The sequence below is a fragment of the Orbicella franksi genome, chromosome 7, assembly GCF_964199315.1.
Source record: "Orbicella franksi chromosome 7, jaOrbFran1.1, whole genome shotgun sequence".
Lineage (NCBI taxonomy): Eukaryota > Metazoa > Cnidaria > Anthozoa > Scleractinia > Merulinidae > Orbicella > Orbicella franksi.
Genome location: NC_138151.1, coordinates 15,891,639 through 15,911,735, shown reverse-complemented (window position 1 = coordinate 15,911,735; position 20,097 = coordinate 15,891,639). Strand labels below are relative to the sequence as shown.

Here is a 20,097-nt window from a genome sequence, read left to right as displayed (position 1 = left end):
CCATTTTGATCATAAACTGGGTCTGGTTTTTGCACTCTAGTCTTGAATTGGGTATCTTTTTTAGAAGAAGCTACTTTTTCATCATTATCGATAAGACCGATCAACAAGGAGCCCTTCACGATGCCTTAAACATCGATCTGAACCAGGGAACTAAGTATAAGGCAGGTTTTACACAGGGTATTGATTGAGTGTTAGGTCATTAATAGGGTATAAAAAATCGCAGATTTTGGTCATAAATAGTGTAAGGGTTTCGGGAAGCGGGCCGCACACCCCCAACTCAATTTTTCTTGGAGTACCCCCCGGCTTTTAGACAAGTTTTCTAGCTTCCATTCAAGTTTGCAGCTTAGTTTATATTCAATCAACGGAATATCTATGTAGGACAGAAAACTCAAGAAATACTCCTAGTAATACATGGAACAATTAAATGTTACCCGAAACAGGCATAATAGACTTCTTATAACTGTTTTTGTCATTTTCCCATTGGTTAGTTTCCCATACTGAGTGGTGAAGCCAGAATTTTTGGGGCGGCCTGTTAAGGGACGGGAATAGGGATATCTGCCAGGTGTCCCTCGAAAGTGTCACGCGATTCTACATCTACATTATGGGGGTCTTGCAAAGGGAGGCATTGGCTGGTGCCACACGTGCTGTTAATTATAGCAGAATCGATTATGTCTTCCTGACAAAAAGCAAAACGACGAAGGTAAAATAAATTTAACGCATCTAAGGCCATCGCCTTTCCTTTTGGTAAATATGTCGTTCATCCGTGAGACACGAACGCAAAAGGGCTGTCGCCACCGTGTGTATACGAAAAGGTGTTGAGTCTGTTGGGGCGAGACAAGAATAGAAATAACCGTGATTAACGCGCTTATTTCCCGGCTCAAACCCGTCTAGTCTGAAATGTCTCGCTTCATAATCCCTGCATAATTTCGAGTGAAAAACAGACTGCCAGCAGTGTAACCCAGCTAATGGCACGATCGTTTCCAACATATCCCCTCCTCCAGCTGACGTCACAGCTACTTTAAGTCCCAGGTCTCCTCTCGCACGGCCGTGAACTAGGCTGTAGCGACTTCAACTCTTCATAAATTCGCAATGATTTGATGAGTTAAGTCGATTCTTTTTCCAATCTTCACCAAATTATGTATTCTTTTTGAAAATAAATAGGAAAAAAAATTGGTTAGGAGCACTGTAGTACCTGTCGAGGTATGTTACAAAGCAACGCTGCCAGGTGCACATCTTTCGATGCAATACAAAAACGTTTTCATGGCCAGCTTGTCAAGTAACACCGCATTATAATTAGGAAATTAGGAAATGGAAGTCCTTTAGTCATTGCCACACGAACTCGCTTGCCCACCATGGAAATCACTTCCACGAACACCCACAGGCCGCATCAAAACCGCAATTGCAGTTTGGGTAAATGTTTTCTCTGGGAAATAACCTACTAGGGTTCGGTCAAATTTTCCACAGACAGTCAATTGTTAAACTCCCTAAGTCTGTTTTCCTCAAAAAGTTGTTTCTGAAGATTTTTTAATTCTTTAAGAAGAGGAAAGAAGTTCCGCGCTGAAAAGAAACTAGAATGAATCGGACTCGTGTCGTGTTGCTAACCAACAATTTTATTCGTTTCAGTATTAAACTCTACAAATGACAAAAAAATAATAATAATAATACATGCATTACAGCTACAAAAAAATTCTTGAAATAACAAAACGTCGTGGTCATTTCAACTCGGTACAAAACGTTATTACTGTGGAGTTTGCTCCAAAACTACGTGACGGTTACAGCACACATCTGATAAAATGAACAACTCTCATGGGAAGCGGCAAGCTTTTAATTTCTACGAATCTTTCCATGAGACACCGAAATCGTTGGCCAGTTTCAAGTTAACCTTTATCGAACAATCCGCATAAAATTTCTCCACATTGTATCAATAGATTGTCAGGCAAACAGATGATGAGAGTTAAGAGTTCAATCAGCTTGGGATTTTGGACTTGACGTTTCGCCCAATTCGTAAAATTTACGGTACAGGGCTCTTTTTCTGTCGAGTGAGCATGCCATATAAAAGTTAACTTAAAACTGTGTCAAAGACATCCGTGATTCACACAAAAATGTTAAACTACGTTATAATACTGAGAGCTGTTAAGACCACCTGCGCCCGCAAGTTAGTCCTCCTCGTTGACCAGAGGTTCCAATGGAACCTTGGTCTCGGTGGTTGTGGCCTCGTGATAGGAAGGAGGCTTGACTTTGAGAACGTCAGCCACTGGAGTTTTGCGTTTCTTGCAGCAGTACACCAGACCGGTGATGATCAGGGAGAAGACCAAGATGGTGCTGATGACGACGGCGGCTTTGACGCTGGCGGGTTGGCGTTTGAACCAGGAGGCAAGCCCTGGAAAACACAATGGACGGACGTTGTTACAACCGACCACTTACGAGTTGGTTTTTGCCTCTGTGTCAAAACGTGCGAAACCATTCATAGGGAAATGTGTTCTCCCTACAAGTTCATTTTCATGCGACTCAAACTCACGGGGAAAAGTCTTATGGTGAGGTCGAGGGACTAGAAACAGGCAGCGTTTTGGGTTGCTCTTCGTGAGAGCAAAGGTTTCCCAATAGCGCGAGTTCTTCGTTTGTGGTCCGAAAGTTGTCACGCCATGGTGGCACAATGAGGATATGTCACACACCATAGTACGTTTATACATGAACGTTAAACAGTCAGAATGGCAGAAATACTGAATTTTGGCGTTTTACTTACTGCTGCATCTTCCCTTGTGGTGATACTCGTGAACATCATCGTCGTCGTCATATTTCATAGGCAGTTTGCGCTGTAGCAAGACGACATGCAGATCTTTCACCTCACTGGTGACGTGCAAGTCCAGCTGTGGAGTAAGAGAAGACAAGACGGGCTCACATCAGTTCCTGGCTTGTGTCGAGAAATACCTTACTAGCACAACAAAACTGTGCAATCAAAATTAATTTTGATGACTCTCACGAAAAAACGCGGTCCTAATAAACCGCATGTGGCCTCGTCTGGCCAATCACACCAAACAAAGTGATTCAGCAAGACCGAAAACATTCACCGGCCACCAAGCGCGGGAAAACACGCCTGTCAGCCACGTCACGACCTTCGTCCGGTGGTTTGATTGGTTAAAAAAATCGGCATGCTTTCTGCGATTGGTTAAACACTAAACAGCGCGCGTTCTGCCGAGCTCACTTAAAAAAAAAGGCAAATTAATTATGTAAAGCCATTTGAAACAGTTATAAAACGCCAATAAAACTTGCCGTGAATGACATTCCCTTCATGTGCTTGTCCATTGTGAGCGTCAAGTACATATCTGCGCTTCCAATACCCTTGATGGACAGCGGAAAACCTTCCACTTGGATCTTTTCTCCACTCTTGAAAGTGTGCTTCCACTCAAAACCGCGCCCAGGTACCTTCAAGATTATCTCAGCGCTCAAGGGCTCTTGGGATCCGACAAACTTGAGGGTCAACGTCACATCTTCACCATCAAACTCCGCAGAGCATGTGTACGTACCACAGTGGTTAGTGACAATGCATGTTAGGGGTAACTCATCAGACATCACTGGCGGAGGGCATTCATAGTCCTCATCTCCACTCTTGTGATGGTGGTCACCACGGTGGCGCTTATGTCCGCCTTTTGCTAAATTTAATTTCAATAAAAACTTTGTTACAATCAACATCCAAAAATTACGTTTTAGTCGCCAATCGATTGCAAAATTTCCACCACAAAAATATATTACTGTTTTGAGACTCTCATTCGTCAAAAAACGAAACGAAAATTTCGGCGGCGAAATCGTTCAGGTTGTTGGGCAAGTACCCCTTACGCTTGTTGAGACTCTGGGATTTTATTCTTGATTTGCAATTTGCGGAGATTTTTGATAAGATGCGAAGAAAGCTGTTTTGTTATTTTCTGAATTCCAGTGTTTCCGGCTACATTTTTCAGTTCGCCAGAGCTGGCTAAATTTGCCTCAAGAACATAAAAATATGATCCTGAATTTCTTATTTCTAACAATTTACAGGATCGTTTGCTAACCCAAAGAAACAAGTGTCCCTTGTGTATAATAACCTGCAGCCAATTGTCTGAACTATCGAGAAATTTGACAGTAAATGACACTGAATTTTAATTTAGAAGCTTTTGGTGAAGCATAATTTCTGACCATTTGCAAGTTCGAATACATATCCAGAGCGGAATAACTGAGTATGGAGTATAGCGGGGCTTTGCTAATAAGTTGGTTTAAAAGGAAACCGAACGATTATTGCGCCTTTTCTGGATAAACATTAGCTCCACTCTGCCTAAGGACATATGATGCAGCTGTGATAAACACTGCTTTCTACTGGTGGGTAGGGGGGGAGGGGGAGGGGGGGAGGAGAGAGGAAAAGTTGGAAGCGAAGCTGTTCTGGGGAACCGGGAGGACAGGACAGCCACCAAAATATATCCTAAGAGAGTTAACTTAAATTTCAAACGGGTCTGCATTCGACCAACAGAAAAAGCCAAGAAAGTGTAACGCGGCGTTTGTTCTGCAAGTACAAAGTACGACAGGCCCCGTGGGTAACAAGCAAAGCGAAGGTTATGACGCAGCAAAATTTCAAGCAGATTTTTCGTAAGTAGAACAACATAACAGTGAGATAAAAACTCGAAAATGACAAAAAAAGTAAGAAGCAATACTAGAATTCTGTAGCACAAGCACAGAACGATAATTTTCGCAAGCCAGCAAAATTTACAGGCAAAGGTCATGGAATAAACAAACAGCTGCCAAACTACACGTATTTGCATATTCCGCTTTTCATCCCGAAAGCACGAAATTCACACATAGGCCGCTTGCTATGAAATTTTAACAGCTAGGAATTTCGAATACTGGAATGCAAGACGTCAATGAGTTTCCAAAACCTTGATGAACTCAGTTAATTATCAACTGCATATAAACTGATAAACATTTTTCAGAACCTCCTGAAAATCCAGTGGGCCGAAACTGACAGTACCGTTCAAATTAAGGCCCGCAGAGTTTGAAATATCAATATGATTAGCTTCGAACGTAACTTGAACGGGAAATAGGGATGAAAGACCTCAATCAGCGAGCACATTAGCAAACTTCCTTCAGTCGTGAGCCATGTTTTGAACGGAGTTACATAATAGTAAATTCGCATCGTCAGGCGAGAATCATTTAATTTGCCTCGGCTTGAGTTAGTTTCGTCTTCTGTCTTTCTGCTACAACTCTAACTACAGATTCTATGTCGCATTTTGACCGAAACTTACCCAAAGCAGTAGAAACGAGGCCCAACACCAGCAAACCGATGACAAGTTTACCCTCCATCTTCGTTCCAACCCAGAACACAATAGCCGCAATTAGCTTCGAACCCGTTAATAAATATTAATTTTAATCTTCCGTCACTATCCGTAACGTTGCTAGGAAACTGGGTCGAAACAGGCTCAAGGAAACAATGAAGGAAACAACAAATTACCTGAAGGAAACAAAAAGAAGACTTAATTGATCTTTATTAATATATGGGACGTCATGGGACAAATATTAAGACTTTAGGTGGAACACGAAAACATCACGTGAGGGAAAGGTAACAAATGGTAGCAAAAATGTTTCGTTTTTTTGGCCTGTATATTGGCAGAGAACGTTTACCAAATTAAACTGAAAAATAATGAGACATGCCGTGGGAATCAAATCATCAGACAGTTAAAATTCAATCTGAACAGAACATTTCGACTTTTACGGTTTCTAGCTAAGAAGTAGAAACATGTTCCGTGTTTCTATCGAGTTTTACTAGTATTCTACTGGTATTCTAACCATGTGCTAATCCAAATGCTGCAATCTGATTGGCTGAGCTACTCATATACTCTTCTCAGCATTAGGTCGTCAGCGACTGAAATAGCGACGTTTTCTTGTTTTTGCGAAGTCACGGAAGACTATTTAGATACAAATAAATAAATAAATTCCTGAGAAGACTAAAAGAAGGAGAGGCACTGATAAGCGCGCGTACACAACAGGAAATTCCAAACGACAATTTAGTCCAGGCGAATTTTCTAAAGCACAAAGTTAAATACAATGCAAACTTTGAAACAATTGGAAATGGCTAGCTGAAGAAAACTGAAGTAAGAATTCTACTAAAACAATTAGATTATTCACTTTCGATTTCTTTGAAGTGATAGCTGATTCGGCCTTGATCAACTTTCACCTCTCAGAAATCTCGAGCTCATAATTTAATTGTTTTCAAAATAGAAACTCGAGTGGAAGTTTGGGAGAACGAGAAATACTGTGGGAACACGAGCTGAGGAGTCGGCTTTTTCGAGTTCTCTCAAACTTTCACGGGTGTTTCTTTAATAGTTATAGTGCACCACTAAATTTTCTCCCATTCTCATCAGTTTGAAATGATCACGTGACGCGATAGTGATCATCCGCGGAGAGACACTATCAGCCCATAGTGCCCGTCCGAGTAAAATACCCGGATGGATAGTACTCGTCCGTGAAAATATTTCTGTAAACAAGCGGGATTATAGAAAATAAAAAACAATTGAAATGTATCATTTGTTTTAAGAACATCAACGCGGGGCAACTATCAGCCGATAGTTCCCCGACAGAAACATTTTTAACCAATAAGCGTGCGTACTTTCTTTGGGCTGTTTTCTAAAAGAGAACAAAGCAGTGTTTCCCTTGACTACCCTGAGTGGGAGTTGAGGGACCGGAGGGGGCACTCTTCAGATTTTATGGCCGGGATCAGGATCAGGTGAAGTATATTCTGCATATGAGCCAAGAGGCCCATCAGGCCGGCACTTGTCTCCATTTTCAATAGCATGAAGCGACTAGGAGTATTTCTCCTCCCCCCTGGATGGGATCCTAGTCCATCGCAGGGTTACCCCCAGCATCACATTCGCCAGTACCTATTTATACACCTTGCTGGAGAGACTTGAGACTACGTCACAGAAAGAAGATTTTGCGACACGTGACTGCACCGATAGGCTGTGTATCCCGAATTCCTTGAATGTTAGCAGCCCCGCTTTTCAGTTGTCACATTTTTTGGAGCATTGTCGGGACTGAGTTGCGAGTCATTTTTGGCCATGAATATTACATTTAAATTGAAGGAAACCACAAAATAATACTTTGTTAAGTTAGAAAAACTCCAACGAGGAATAAATTGACCAAAAGGATGGAGGGATGGTAGATTACAAACGACAAACTTGAAAAACGTAAATTACAGTATTTAGAGAGGAAGCCACATCAACCTTAGCTGGTTTTCATGCAGGTCCTCTATCTTGGTTGAATTGGAATTTGGAGGAAACCGGAGAACTCAGAGAAAAACCCTCGGAGCAAGGCAAGAACCAACGACAAACTCCACCCACATATGGCATCGGGCCGGAGTCGAACCCGGGTCACAGGGGGAGAGCGCTCTCACCGCTACACCAACCTTGCCCCTCCCCTATACTTTTCAAGATTCACCAACGGTGACCTAGCTCCTTTAATAACAGCAGACTACCTCGCGATAGTTTCACATGGCCAGTTTATTTTCTGAAATAGTTTTGGTCTACTTGATTTTGGGCTAATCATACCGCTCCCATTTGACCTTCTGCAAGTTTATGGACATGCTTTTCGACTTGCCCACGCAGGGCTGGTGAGAAATAGTTGAAAATCATCCAGAAAGAAAAAAAGAAGAAAAAACTATCGACGCTTTAATTTTTTTTATTTCTAACATCATTGAAAATTTCCGTCCGTGTTCTTAAATCAATCATACAAAGAAAAACCTCGTAACATTCGTTTCCCGGGCCATATATACTTTTCATCCGGAGACAGAGTACACATTGAAACAAAACAGGATAAAAATCATCAACTATCAGTGGGACAGTTTGCTATTTTAAAACAATTTCTCATACTGGAAAAAGAGTAAATTTATCGATTAAAGGAAAGCCGCAAATAGCATCAAAGATTTTCTAAGATATTGTTTAATTTGCACTAAACAATTGTTGTACCACAAAATAGTACAACAATACAAAATAGTACAACTTCAAATCTATTGAAGCGAACTATTTTAGCTATATGCTTATCAATGTGGTTTTATAACTGAAATTTCAAATGCATTTTGCTCCCACTAAGGGCCTGATTACATGGTTAATTTCAGCCCGGGCTTAAATTTCAGCCCGGCTTCTGAAACAAATTCTAATGAAATCAAATTGGTGATTACATGAAGAGGGATTCAGCCCGGGCAACGGACTGAAAAGTCTGAAAAAATCCCATGTAATCGAAACGGAATTTCAGCCCGGGCTGAAAAGCAGGAAATAAGATGGCTGCCGCTAAGAAGTAGAAGCGATGTCAATAGAATAAAGGCGATAAAATAGAGAATCTCTCTAATTTCAAAGCTTAGATGGAATAAAAGAACATCGAGACAAGGTTAAACAGCACGAGGCTGTCAGGGAAGCCATGAACTCGGCAAGCTTGAGGACGTATTTTCTTTCTATAAAAGTACGTCTTTCTGGCTGAGAGACAGGTTTCGCTTCAGTTCCATCATCATTGTAGGGTGTTACTATCCCAAAAAGTTAAAAATTGAGCGCCAACAAAAGGTCAAACCACGAGAGAAGCAATGCGCCTATTTTCACGATTCGTGTTCTCGGCGCCATCTTGATTCTCTGGAGACTTTTCGCACACAATTTCATATTTGGCGCGGAGGCTAATATTCCAGCCCGGGCTGAAATTCGTTATGTAATCGCAACATAATTTCAGCCCCCCTAGCCGGGCTGAAATTCGCCATGTAATCAGGCCCTAAAAAGGCTAGGTTTCTTATTTACATTCCTATAAGAAATAGACTATTTTGAGAGGTCAAATCATCTAAATACCAAAACTAGAACAGTCTGACACAGTGAAATGCGTTACTATTTACTAAGGCTTTTTTTCTGCGCCCTAAACCTCGTTGATCAGCGGCTGCATTGGGACCTTGGTCTTGGTGGTGATAACCTCGTCATAAGAGGGAGGCTTGATTTTCACCTGGTCAGCAGTAGAAGCCCTGTTTCTCTTGCAGCAGAACACAGTGGCGAGCAGCACCAAAATCATAAACATGATAACACTTGCTGCTATCACCACCTTTGTAGTTAAGGGCAATTTCTTGAATTCTCTCCATCCTGCAAGATGAAAAATGAGAGGAAGGATCAAAAGGTGTTGAAAGTATTTCTCGTCAACGTTAGACGTTATCCTGGCTAAAGAAGGGCAAAGGTAAGCTTCCAGTTTGTGACCGGAAATTTTCGAGTTGCTCGAAAAAATTGATAGCTGGCGATCGCGACGTATCAAACATGAACAGTGCATGAAAATGAGAGCTTTTTTTATAAAGTGTATATCAATCATTTCTTATAGGTAGCTTCAAGCAGTTTCAACCTCGTCCCAGGCTCTTTCTTTTTCTATTGGACCCTGGGAACGAGGTTTAATGACCAACCTACCTATGTAACATATTATGACTTCAGGTTCCGGGGTTTCTGGGAATTGTCCTGAAATGAGTGTTGAATTGAAAAGTGCTCCAAATTCTGTCGTGGCCAGCAAGTCAACCTAGACACAAAACACATGATCACTCTGAGTTTGACTGTGAACTTAAAACACTGCAATTCAGTGCCTGTATACCTCATCTAAGTTTTAAAGGGTTTTAAAGCTGTTCTGCATGTGCATACAAACGTTGTTTACTATGGCAAAATGTTACCGGCGACGTGAAAGTTTCAAAATTGAAGAATAAATAGTTTTAGCTTTTCGCCACAGATTTAAAAGGCTCTTTTAAACTGGTGTGAACGTGGCTCGGGAAAAGGGGGGAAATTTTGGTGGAAATTTCTCGATAAAGGAAAGGATCCTACAAGTATACCTTAAAACTGATTGTACCATTCTCTTTCTTCAAATAACATTGTAGATACACATCAGGTTCTCCAATTGAAAACCCTTCAAGTTCCAAGGGAAAACCAGGAAACTCGATCTTCTCGCCATCAGTAAATGTGGCCGACCAATCATATTCAAGCTCGGGCACTGACACGGTGACGTCAGCAGTCATAGGTTTTTGCCATTGGCCAATGTCCACCGACAGTTTGATAACTTTCTGGCTAAAGGGAAGTGAGCACGTGATCTGGCTGCAGTCGTATGACGTGATGTTACACGAGGTATAGGTAGAAAGTTGGACATTTTGATCCAGCTGTAAAGAGCAGTCTCTCCAACCTTTCAAGGGAGAATAATAAATGAAATAAAAAAGAAATTACGGACATGATTTGACATCTGATTTCATGCAAACAGTGCATTTTGTCTGCCCTGATCTCTAGGTGTCATTGAAGTTCCTGGGTTCGTCGCAGTTGTTTCGCAGGTGATGAGCTTAGTGTCCCCGATTATGTCGGTAAAGTCGTCAGACATCAGACCAAAGTTAAAAATATTACAAAACCTTGATTAAGAACAATGAAAATATATCTATAGCTACTCGAACATAATATACAAATAAACAAAATAAATAAAACAAGCAAATAACTAAAATAGTTGACTCAGTAAAATTACTTTGAAATCTCAGTTCTAAATGCCTCCAAAGCACTACTTTCAATAATGTCTTGCTGTAGTTTGTTCCACATCCTTATAGGACGTGGAAAAAATGAATAAAAATATACATTCCGAATGTATATTTTTGTTCTTAGGGTTTAGTATGGCGTTTACGTTTAAGAATTTATAATCATGACCGGAACGAATCTTCGGTTCGCAGTTTGTATACGAGCGCAAGTAACTACTTTCATCGATATTACAAAATAGCGAATTGGTCACTTCTAAGGTGGCCTCCGTTATAAGCCTAGTGGTTTCTTTTGGAGGTCTGCTCGCCGCTTTTGAGTATTGTCAATATCTTTTGCTATTATTTACGTGGTAAATAAATGATGAAGATGATTATATTTTGTAGAAATTACTGGTTAAACTCATAAACTGAACGAATTTTTGCGCTAATTAAGTCGACAATCCACAAACCCAATCTCCCCCATACATAGATGTCCTGTTCTGATATAAAGAACTAATTTATTTCGCTGTACAAACTCTAACTTAACCCGGTTGATTTGCTTTTCATTGCTGCACATCAAATTTCTGCGGGTTTGTCTATGACTCGAACACCCTGCGAGCAGAGCCTCTTTTATCGCTTTTTTGAGCGGACAAAGGATATGTACCGTAAGAAAAGGCTCTGCTTGCAGGGTGTGACTCGAAAGGCTGGTAGTTTTATTGTTATACTTTGATCAGGCCCTTCCACTATCATATCCAGAGTTATTCTATTGTGGTTTATGCTGAAAGTTCGACACTACTTGCTATGAAAATTAATGACGTCATCTCAATTTCGCCAAACAGTAGTGCTCTTAGCATTTGGAATACGGTTTTAAGATTTCGGAACTTTAACCGCGATCCACACATTCCATGGAGACGTATAAGATTTAGTGCGTCATAATTTCCTTCCTTGATTAACTAAGATCGTACCAGCGTACTCATTTTCGCCGCGTTTCGAATGAAAATTGCAAAATACTGAGTGAACCGTGAATCATCGAGTAAACAAAACGAATACACGAGCTGAACAGTAACAGAGGCTTGAAATGTGTTCATGAAAATCTTGATTGTAAAAACCATCTAAAATGAATAAGGCTCGGCCACCTTTGACGAGTCTGGGTGACATAAACTTTGTTCAAATTATGATAGTCGCCGCTCAGCTCTGACCGCAGCTTGTTTGATGACAATTGCGGAAGAGATCACTGACAAAATTATTGCACGGGTAAAAAATCCTCAGTCAGTCAGTTGTTTCATAGCATTACTAGTTAACTCTTACCTAAGGCCGTCGACAACAGAGTGAAAAACAACAAGATAGGAAAACTCTTTGGCTCCATCATTCAAACACTTGGTAAAGCTTAAGTTCTTAATTCGCTTCGTTCCGTCTATTTATACGCCAAGAAATGAAACCGAATTTGCATATTGGGTTAGTGATGTCTATTCTATGACGTCAATGGCACAGAAATGTCACGCGATAGCAGGCCGCACCCAAGCTATTTCCTCATCAGCACATCAAATTATGTCACATAAACAAAAGATAAGTTTAGAACCTCAAAATTCCATTGAGATAATTAAAATAAGGTGAAAAACGAGTCCCGAGAGCAAAAGCAATATACTGAGAATAAATGAAATATTTTTAGCCAGAAAACTATATTGTTAAACTTTCTATTATTGTAATAAGAAGTAAATAATTCCTTGTTTTAGATTTTGAGGTTTGGCATGGAAACCGAAAAATCCTGCAACACATCATTTCAATCTAATTTTGTTTTGGCCTGACTATTTCAGTATTTAGTACAAATCTGACTAGCATTCTATGACGAATGCCGTTCTCTGATTGGCTACGCTACTCACTACCTATTCTGTTGTAGGTAGTGTGCCTAGCAGTGTGCGGTCGTCAACAAAACGGTGTTTTAAAGTGCCTGTGAAGAAGAGTTTAAAGTGCCCGGGCTTTGTGTTTGTAAAGTGCCTGTGAAGAAGATTTATTTAGCTAATGTTAAGTTTTCTGAACGACTAGAGGATTTAAACAATTAGATCATTCGCTCTCGATTTCTATGCGTGATGATTGGTTAACTTGGGCTGCGCACTCTTCAACTATCACGCGACGTAAGTCTCGACCTCATAATCTAATCGTTAAATAAACTTCGGTGTGTGTTACATTTATAGAAAATCGTGGGGATTAGCCCGCAATGAAACAAGGGAACTTTTAACCTCCCTTTAGTGCCCCATGAAAACCACTAAGGACTGGGAATGAGTCTAGTGAACAGCAACTTCCTATTTATGTAAATGAAACGTTTTGTTGTGTACAATAGGCCACGTTCGATATGTCAAGCTCCGAGGCTTTCGGGCCAAAATTGTAAATTGCTTAAGTTTCTTTTGTCTTTCAATTCCCAAAAGAGACTTGGAAACAAACAAAACAACACCAAATATAGAAGAGTTTGTCCTTAAAGCCTCGGAGCCATGTTAGAATACTGATATATCGAACGTGGCCTAGGCGCCGTTCGCCGTACTAGTACAGTGGCTCGTCGTCTTTTTCCTGTATCAAAATGTTTTCTCTAAGAAACAGTCTTGCCGTGGGAGTCACGACACAAATAATTCCAGCATCTACAGGTATTTTTTTGACGCGCGGCTTGCTGTCTTTTGTCGTCATCTTCATGCATTCTTAATTATTTCTGCGAAAATTAAGCTCTGTCTTGACCTGTCTTCAATTTGAGTTTTCTTCTTGTTTGCGATGAAATAGAATTAAGCTTGATTCATTATAGGAAAAGTGTTTATCGTACGTAGTAAGAAAAGTCGAGAGATAAAATGTGAGAAAGACTGCGGTTCCTTTGAGCGATGCATGATTCCTCGAAATTTGTCAATGACAAGGATTCACAGAAACTTAACCAGGGTGACTTACAGCAAAACGAAGTGAAGCGTGCCCCTCAAGAAATTATTGGAAAATTGGATCCACTAGTCGTTCCAAGAATACGGCTAATGGGCCTAATGTTCAAAAAAATCAATTAATTATTTAAGCAATACAAAACATGTACCGTGTTTCTATAGAATTATAGAAACACGAGTGGAAGTTTGGGAGAACGAGAAATGCTGTGGGAACACGAGCCGGAGGCGAGTGTTTCCACAGCTTTTTCGAGTTCTCCCAAACTTTCACAGCTCGTGCTAGTTCTGTGTTTCCATCGAGTTATAGAAACACGATTTTTAACCAATCAGCGGGCGTATTTTCTTAGGACTGTTTTCTAATGATTTTTGAAATTACTAGCGAGTTTGATACTCAAATAGTCAATTCATTATTGCATTCTTGAAACGACTAGCGGGTTAAATATTCAAATAATTAATTAATGTAATCTTGAGGGGTACGCTTCACTTGGTTTGACTGTAAATAATTTTAACTAACGAGTAGTTACGAAGATGAAACCTTCAAGGAAATAACGTAATATTCTGAAGCACGATCAACGAAAGTTGTTCCTTGGATTATAAGTGCTATACAGAGTTCTGGCCTTTTCCAGTGAATCGATATCAGGCGGTTTGAATTCCTGGAAATTTACCGATTGTAGCTGAAATCAGTGTGAATTCCTGTTTGGTAATGAAAAGGAATGCAGAGTTAAATTTCTCCTAAATAAAGGTAAAGATATTAACTCTTCAAACATCGGACATGCCAATGTCGGCCAATTTTTCCACGCTACGCCGAAGAAATTTGAAAACGCAGCTTTATTTCTACGATTAGGCCTACCGTCCACACTAACCTGGGCCGAAAACGGAGCTTTTTAAAGACGATCTTCAAACCGGGGGAATCTGAAAACGTTGGCTTTTCGTTTTAGTGTGGACGAAAACATTTTGAAAACTGAGCTTTTCGAAAACGATGGCGTCTCGATAATCATATGATTAACCCTAACCCTAACCCTCAAGGGTGCACTGAGACTTTTCTGCCGCCATGATTGTTGCGTTTTCAACTTTATCCGGCGTAGTGTGGACGGAAAACATTTGATGCGTTTTCGCTGTGAAAACGCCGTTTACAAATTTCTCCGGCGCAGTGTGGACGTGGTCTAAAATCGAGCTTTTTCTGAACCAATGCTTACATGTAACATGTTGAATTGCAAAGGATTTACTTTAAAAACCAGAACAACAGTTTCTCGGCGGTCTTTCTGAATACATGTATTCTTATAAACACAAAGGAAGGAACTTATTATCAACATGCAAAATGCAAATGTTAAAAAGAGAAAGCGAAAGAAAAACACGAACACGAATTCGCGTCGAACTAAAGAGTGAAGCAGGGCTTGGTCGTAAGAACTTATTGGTAAATTGCAAAGAACACAGCGTTTCTTACAAACAATTAACAATTATTCACCGAAGTGGAGGTGAATAGTGGTGGATATCCATCACTTTCACCGACACTGAGGTGAATAATTGTTTTAGTATATACCACACCAGTTGAATAATTAGCGGACCAAAACGTTATTTTATGTGTGACAAGCGGTCGGAAATTTTAAAATCTCTCGCGCCGGCTGCTCGGAGGTGAATAGTACTTGCTAATCACCTCCGAGGTAACCAATCAGAGCGCGCGAAAAGCACTATTCACTTGTGTGGTATATACTAACACTTATTAGTAGAATTCTACTAATATACTAATGCAAATGCTGCAATCTGATTGGCTGAGCTACTCGTATACTATCAGCCATTAGAGTGCAGTGGCTGTCGCTCGTCCACAAAACACGACGTTTTTATCGTTTTCCGAGGTTTTGGAAGAAAGTTTCGATGTAAATGGATAATTAAATACCTGAGAAGACTAAAAGAAGGACATCAGCGGTTTCTTGACTTTAAAAACTTGAAATTATTGAAAAAACGGGTGCGCGCGCGTAAACAACTGCAAATTTACCAAGGACGATTCAATGCGTGCGATTTTGTCAAAGCGTAAAGTTCAGTAATGCGTAGAGAAATGAAAAGAAACCGTTATTTGCATTTATTTTAGTTAGAATTCTACTAAAACAATTAGATTACTGGCTCTCGATTTCTATGAGGCGATAGTTGGTTCGGCCTACGGCCTCATGAACTATCACCTCATAGAAATCTCGAGCTCATGATCTAATTGTTAAATCTTGACAAAGCAGGTTTATCATTGACGAAGCATAATGTCCCCGCGGCGCCGAATATCGACGAATAGGTCAACAGAAATTTAAGGTTTAGTTTTAGTTAAAAACTCGGCTGTACATTGTCAACAAAGCTCAACAGAGCTGATAGAATCGAAATAGAAAATTACTATTACTGTAAACCAGCCACGTTACTTTTGGATTTAATAGTACTGTACACTATTCTTATGGCTACTTTCTCAGGGTAACTTTATGGAGTACAGTGTTATTTTCACAAAACCATGACAAAATCAATCGTTGAATCAATCGTTGTCCTTCCTGCAGCTCTACTTACACTATGTTTACGCTGTAAGAAAAAGTTCCTGGTGTCTTAAGTTTCCGCTATATAATGATATTTCGAGTCATACCATGAGGAGGGTACGTGGAGAACTTAATTCTCCAAAACGCGATCCGATCAGCCTGAGTATCTGTCCGCACGCCGTTGAATAATCAATAGGTTTTGTTAAGTCTAAAATAACATCGCTGAAGACATCTGGTTTTCGATACTTTTTTCGTACAACAGTAGATAAAACTGGGTCACTAGTATCATACAGGCCATATTCCAAAGTTATACATTTAGTCTCATGTTATTGTTTTAGTTTCTACTTCATTATTTTTCAAAACGTTAACGCAGCGTGCTTCAACCAATCACAGCGAAGTATTCTCTTCTCGACCAATCAGTGGTAGAACCAAGCCAGCCGTAAAGTGTCACTTTTCCCGCGGTTTTTACAAGCTGCTTCGCTTGCATGTTTAATTTCCGCGCTTTTTACAGAATACACTGGGGATGTTTTGATTAAACTACTTGGTCAGGTTGCTTGACGCTAACCCAGGATAAAAAGTTAACCGAAGTATTAATTTTTTTGTATATACTTTGAGACAAGAGATTGTGATAAAACACTCCGGACATTTGAGAACACTCGAGAAACGTAGAAAACACTCGCCTGCGGCTCTTGTTTTCTACATTTCCCTCGTGTTCTCAAATGCCCGTCGTTTTTTTATCACAGTGTAATACACGGCTTAGGCTTCTTCATTTGTTAAATAAATAATTAAACAAATAAATAAACTCTGATAATACATATATAAAAATATATGAATTATAAAAGAGTATGATATAAAAATATATAGTTTAAAAGTCTATTGATTCTTAGCTAAATAGGGAAGTAACTTAGCGTTAAAACCACTCAGGGAGTTTGACTCAGCTATTTCCGCGGGCAGTTTTTTCCATAGTTTTAGTCTTATGGTCCTTAAGAGGAAAGAATAAAGAGAGCGGCGGTTCTTGTGGCGGCTCCACCACTCTAGGCAACCGATGCAGTATCAGCGATGACTGCAGCAAAACCACGTGCAAAATGGACTTTGTTGAGAAGCCAATCACACTCACACTAGAGGTACTCACATCAACATCATGAAACGTATTGTCCAAAACAATTCTGGAATTGTTTCTTGCTCAGTATTCTTACTTTATTGCTCATTAATTTCCCCCTTCCCCCAATCAGCCCCTCTTCCCCCGGTCAGCCCCCCCTTCCCCCGGTCAGCCTTATGAGTCAAAGTGGCTGCTGATTTACGCAGCTTAACCATAATGAGTTTGAATTGGTCTCTAACTTTTTTCATTGTTATCAACAGTTTCATCGTCAAGAGCACGTCAGGCCTTTGAAAAGGCTCTCTTGTAGGGTTTAGTATATCATAAGAGAAAGCTGTTAGCGAAAAGAGCCGAGCGGGATAGACGGGGTTTGTGAGGGGAAGGAGGTTGGGGAGGGCATGACTTATTCTCAATTTCTAAGCAATCTTAGTTTCTACGCTGAGAAAAAGGTCGATCTAAATTGCGGCATTCTCTGTTAATTGGTTAATTCCAGTTCAAAATGTTAATTATGCTTGTTAGCTAATTACTTGTTGTAATGTGTACCATCACAAAGCAATGTCGAGAATTTGACGCCACATCCAGATGATCCGAATAAAACATACATCGTGCTCTTTGAAGAGATTAATTGATATTAATTTCATTACCCGTTAGGTCAATAAGTGTGATGACCCAGTGAGTGTAACCGCCAAAATGGGCGGCTGGTCTCATACTTACACCAGTGACGACATTGTAGAAGTACCAGGCTTCACTGCTACCTTGCCTTCTTTCTTGTCCGCTGGTGTATACGTACAAGTCGCACTTACTCCTAACGGCGACGAACTACGTCTAACGGTGGGTTGGTACTTTGTGTAAGACTCATGATGAGTATACAATCGTGATATGTTTCTTCAGCTGCAGAACTCTACTCAAGTCGCGTGGTTCCCAAGCTTCGCGCGGCTAAACGCACATTGTACGAAGTTGACGTTCGTATGATTTTGATTAACCTCTACAGTTCACTGTGTTAATTACACGCAAGAACAGTTTATAGAAGGAATTTATCTTGAAAGAAAAAGGAAATCTAAGTAATTTATCTTTTGTTGAGAGAAGTTTTTTGCTCAGTCAGTATTAAATTAAATCTGTAGGTTTTTACAAATTCCGTTGAATTGAACATTTTTTTTAAAATCGAAACTCCATAGAGATTTCCCGCACTCAGCAGGCTAACGTGAAGACCAGCAGAAAATTTCGCAGCATTGGGCACAATAGGCCTTTTCACGGTTAACCTTTCTTATTGGCATTACACTATAATTCAAAATGTATGTGAGGCAATTTCTGGCAATTTTGTAGTTTCTGCCGGAAATTGCATCGGATCCACGTTGTATTACATTGTAATGAAAATGAGAAAAGTTAACCATGAATTGCGGGACAGTATTTCATGAATGAAGTCACTCAACTGTATGCATGTACTCTCGGCCAATGAGAGGGCAAAAGATCTGACATCAGTTTTGTCGTCTGTTAACAGGTGAAACTCCTGGCTGGAGGAAAGATTATGGGAAAAAGCAATTATCCTGTGAAAGCGACCGTGATGGAAGGAGACTTGCCAATTAATACCAATGCGTGTGGTACGCATGCATAAGTCTTAAAGCAAATAATATTCCCCTAACTGAAAGAGACTATCCTTACCATACAACAAGCGTTTTATAATGCCACTTCAGACCTAAAAAAAATTATAATATTTACTTCTCTACGGCTAACCGCAAGCAAACCAGTGTGAATATGAACAATTAAGCATTTGGTGAGTGCATTTCACTCCATCAACAAATTATAACCAGTTTCTACCCTGTCCAGGCCTAAACTAAATCAGATATGGCAGCGGCCATTCTGAAAGGTTTGGTTACCAATGATGGTATCGAGCGTTTACGAAACGGAAATCAGTCACGGGGGTACGTTTCCATAATGGGCTCTGTAAATTTCTGCGAAACATTTCGACGAACATCTCAAGTTTGGGAAAACGCTCAGACCTAAATCTTGGAGAAGTGTCTTCTTTATGAATCTCTTATAACATCACAATATCTTGACTTTACCCACTGGATGGTTTTCGATTTATTTTTTTATCGCGTGTCAGTGAAAACGATCCATTGTGAATTTATCATTGTAAACTGAGCTTGTAAACGTTTTTTTATTTAGGTTTCTTTGGATGGTGGTATGACATGTCTGTTGTGGGTAAGGGAGCCATGATTGGCGGCTCTCTTGTCTTCATCATCATTATGATCATCTGCTGCTGTTGCTGCTGCTCCAGGTCCAATCGACCGAACTACTAAGGGCCCATTATCGTGCAACCCGTTTATGAGCCTTCTGTCATGGTAACCAGCACTAAGAGTATCGTTCCTATGCGACCGCTTGTGAACGAGGCTGTGTAAAAGGAATTGTTTTTCGTTTTTAAATGTCTCATTTAAATTGTTTATGGCTTTTAAGTCACTTATGATATGGCATGCATATGATGTGGGGTATTTGGTATGAGGTATGTCACTCACAACTCTAAATCCGTAATTTGATTTGTTTCTGAATTCATCGAAGCTGTTTCTGGGCCATTTAGGGGTTTAGCCGATAATGAATCTTTAATCTGTTGATGTTGATCCGTTTACAACTAAGATTTTGACTCAAGTAGTTCTTAATTCACCTCTCATATTGTGGAAAGAAATGTAGTTTATGTGGGTACTATCTAGCATTTTAAATTCAACTAGTTATGTAGTTCAGGGGTTAGCATGTTTGCTTTGAAAATAGATTAGTAAGTCTCGAGGACATTTTCTAAAGGAAGTGTTGTAATGTTTGCGTGAATGTTTGATAATAAAAAGCTGCACAGAGAGAGTTACGCAAACTCTCTTTAGGAGATTTAACCGTAAAAGAGTGTATCAGTTCTTCTAGCAAACAGATAAACCCCGCAACAATGAAATCAGCACATCCCTAGCTTTACGTTGTCCCTGCTGTTATGGTCTATAAAACGCCACCGTGTAGACGTATCGGTGTTCTGTTTGCTTCTATATTTTCGATTTAAACCTCGAAGCCATTGAAAAATTCCAAGCGAACGAAAGGGGTCAAAGCGCGACTTACAGTCAA

The 20,097-nt window shown here is 40.1% G+C and overlaps 3 protein-coding genes across 3 annotated transcripts; 1 reads left to right on the top strand and 2 right to left on the bottom strand.

Moving 5' to 3' along the window:
- Positions 1-1,592: 1,592 nt before the first annotated feature.
- Positions 1,593-5,372, bottom strand: LOC145492690 (uncharacterized). The gene is made up of 4 exons (XM_081472096.1): positions 5,265-5,372; positions 3,271-3,650; positions 2,744-2,867; positions 1,593-2,380 (listed from the first exon to the last, which is right to left on the bottom strand). Exons 1-4 carry the CDS (start codon positions 5,320-5,322, stop codon positions 2,157-2,159), a joined length of 786 nt encoding a protein of 261 aa, XP_081328222.1. The 5' UTR covers positions 5,323-5,372; the 3' UTR covers positions 1,593-2,156.
- A 2,304-nt stretch (positions 5,373-7,676) lies between these two features.
- On the bottom strand, positions 7,677-12,005 carry LOC145491847 (uncharacterized). Its single transcript, XM_081471127.1, has 4 exons — positions 11,807-12,005; positions 9,845-10,188; positions 9,435-9,540; positions 7,677-9,122 (listed from the first exon to the last, which is right to left on the bottom strand). Exons 1-4 carry the CDS (start codon positions 11,865-11,867, stop codon positions 8,905-8,907), a joined length of 729 nt encoding a protein of 242 aa, XP_081327253.1. The 5' UTR covers positions 11,868-12,005; the 3' UTR covers positions 7,677-8,904.
- Positions 12,006-13,070: 1,065 nt separating this feature from the next.
- LOC145491852 (uncharacterized) lies at positions 13,071-20,097 on the top strand. Its single transcript, XM_081471134.1, has 5 exons — positions 13,071-13,134; positions 16,863-17,032; positions 17,656-17,835; positions 18,503-18,602; positions 19,168-20,097. The coding sequence occupies exons 1-5, from the start codon at positions 13,071-13,073 to the stop codon at positions 19,299-19,301; spliced, it is 648 nt and encodes a 215-aa protein (XP_081327260.1). The 3' UTR covers positions 19,302-20,097.

Bases quoted from the DNA above. Each gene is read 5' to 3' on its own strand.
- LOC145492690 (XM_081472096.1), bottom strand. From the start codon at position 5,322: ATGGAGGGTAAACTTGTCATCGGTTTGCTGGTGTTGGGCCTCGTTTCT. The intron at 2,868-3,270 runs GCAAGTTTTATT...CTTACTCCACAG, and splicing joins TGAAGGGAATGTCATTCACG to CTGGACTTGCACGTCACCAG. The intron at 2,381-2,743 runs GTAAGTAAAACG...TGTGTTTTCCAG, and splicing joins CCACAAGGGAAGATGCAGCA to GGCTTGCCTCCTGGTTCAAA.
- LOC145491847 (XM_081471127.1), bottom strand. From the start codon at position 11,867: ATGATGGAGCCAAAGAGTTTTCCTATCTTGTTGTTTTTCACTCTGTTG. The intron at 9,541-9,844 runs GTATACTTGTAG...TTTTGTGTCTAG, and splicing joins ATGGTACAATCAGTTTTAAG to GTTGACTTGCTGGCCACGAC. The intron at 9,123-9,434 runs GTAGGTTGGTCA...TTCATCTTGCAG, and splicing joins AGTCATAATATGTTACATAG to GATGGAGAGAATTCAAGAAA.
- LOC145491852 (XM_081471134.1), top strand. From the start codon at position 13,071: ATGTTTTCTCTAAGAAACAGTCTTGCCGTGGGAGTCACGACACAAATA. The intron at 17,033-17,655 runs GTACTCACATCA...ATTACCCGTTAG, and splicing joins CAATCACACTCACACTAGAG to GTCAATAAGTGTGATGACCC. The intron at 17,836-18,502 runs GTGGGTTGGTAC...GTCTGTTAACAG, and splicing joins GCGACGAACTACGTCTAACG to GTGAAACTCCTGGCTGGAGG.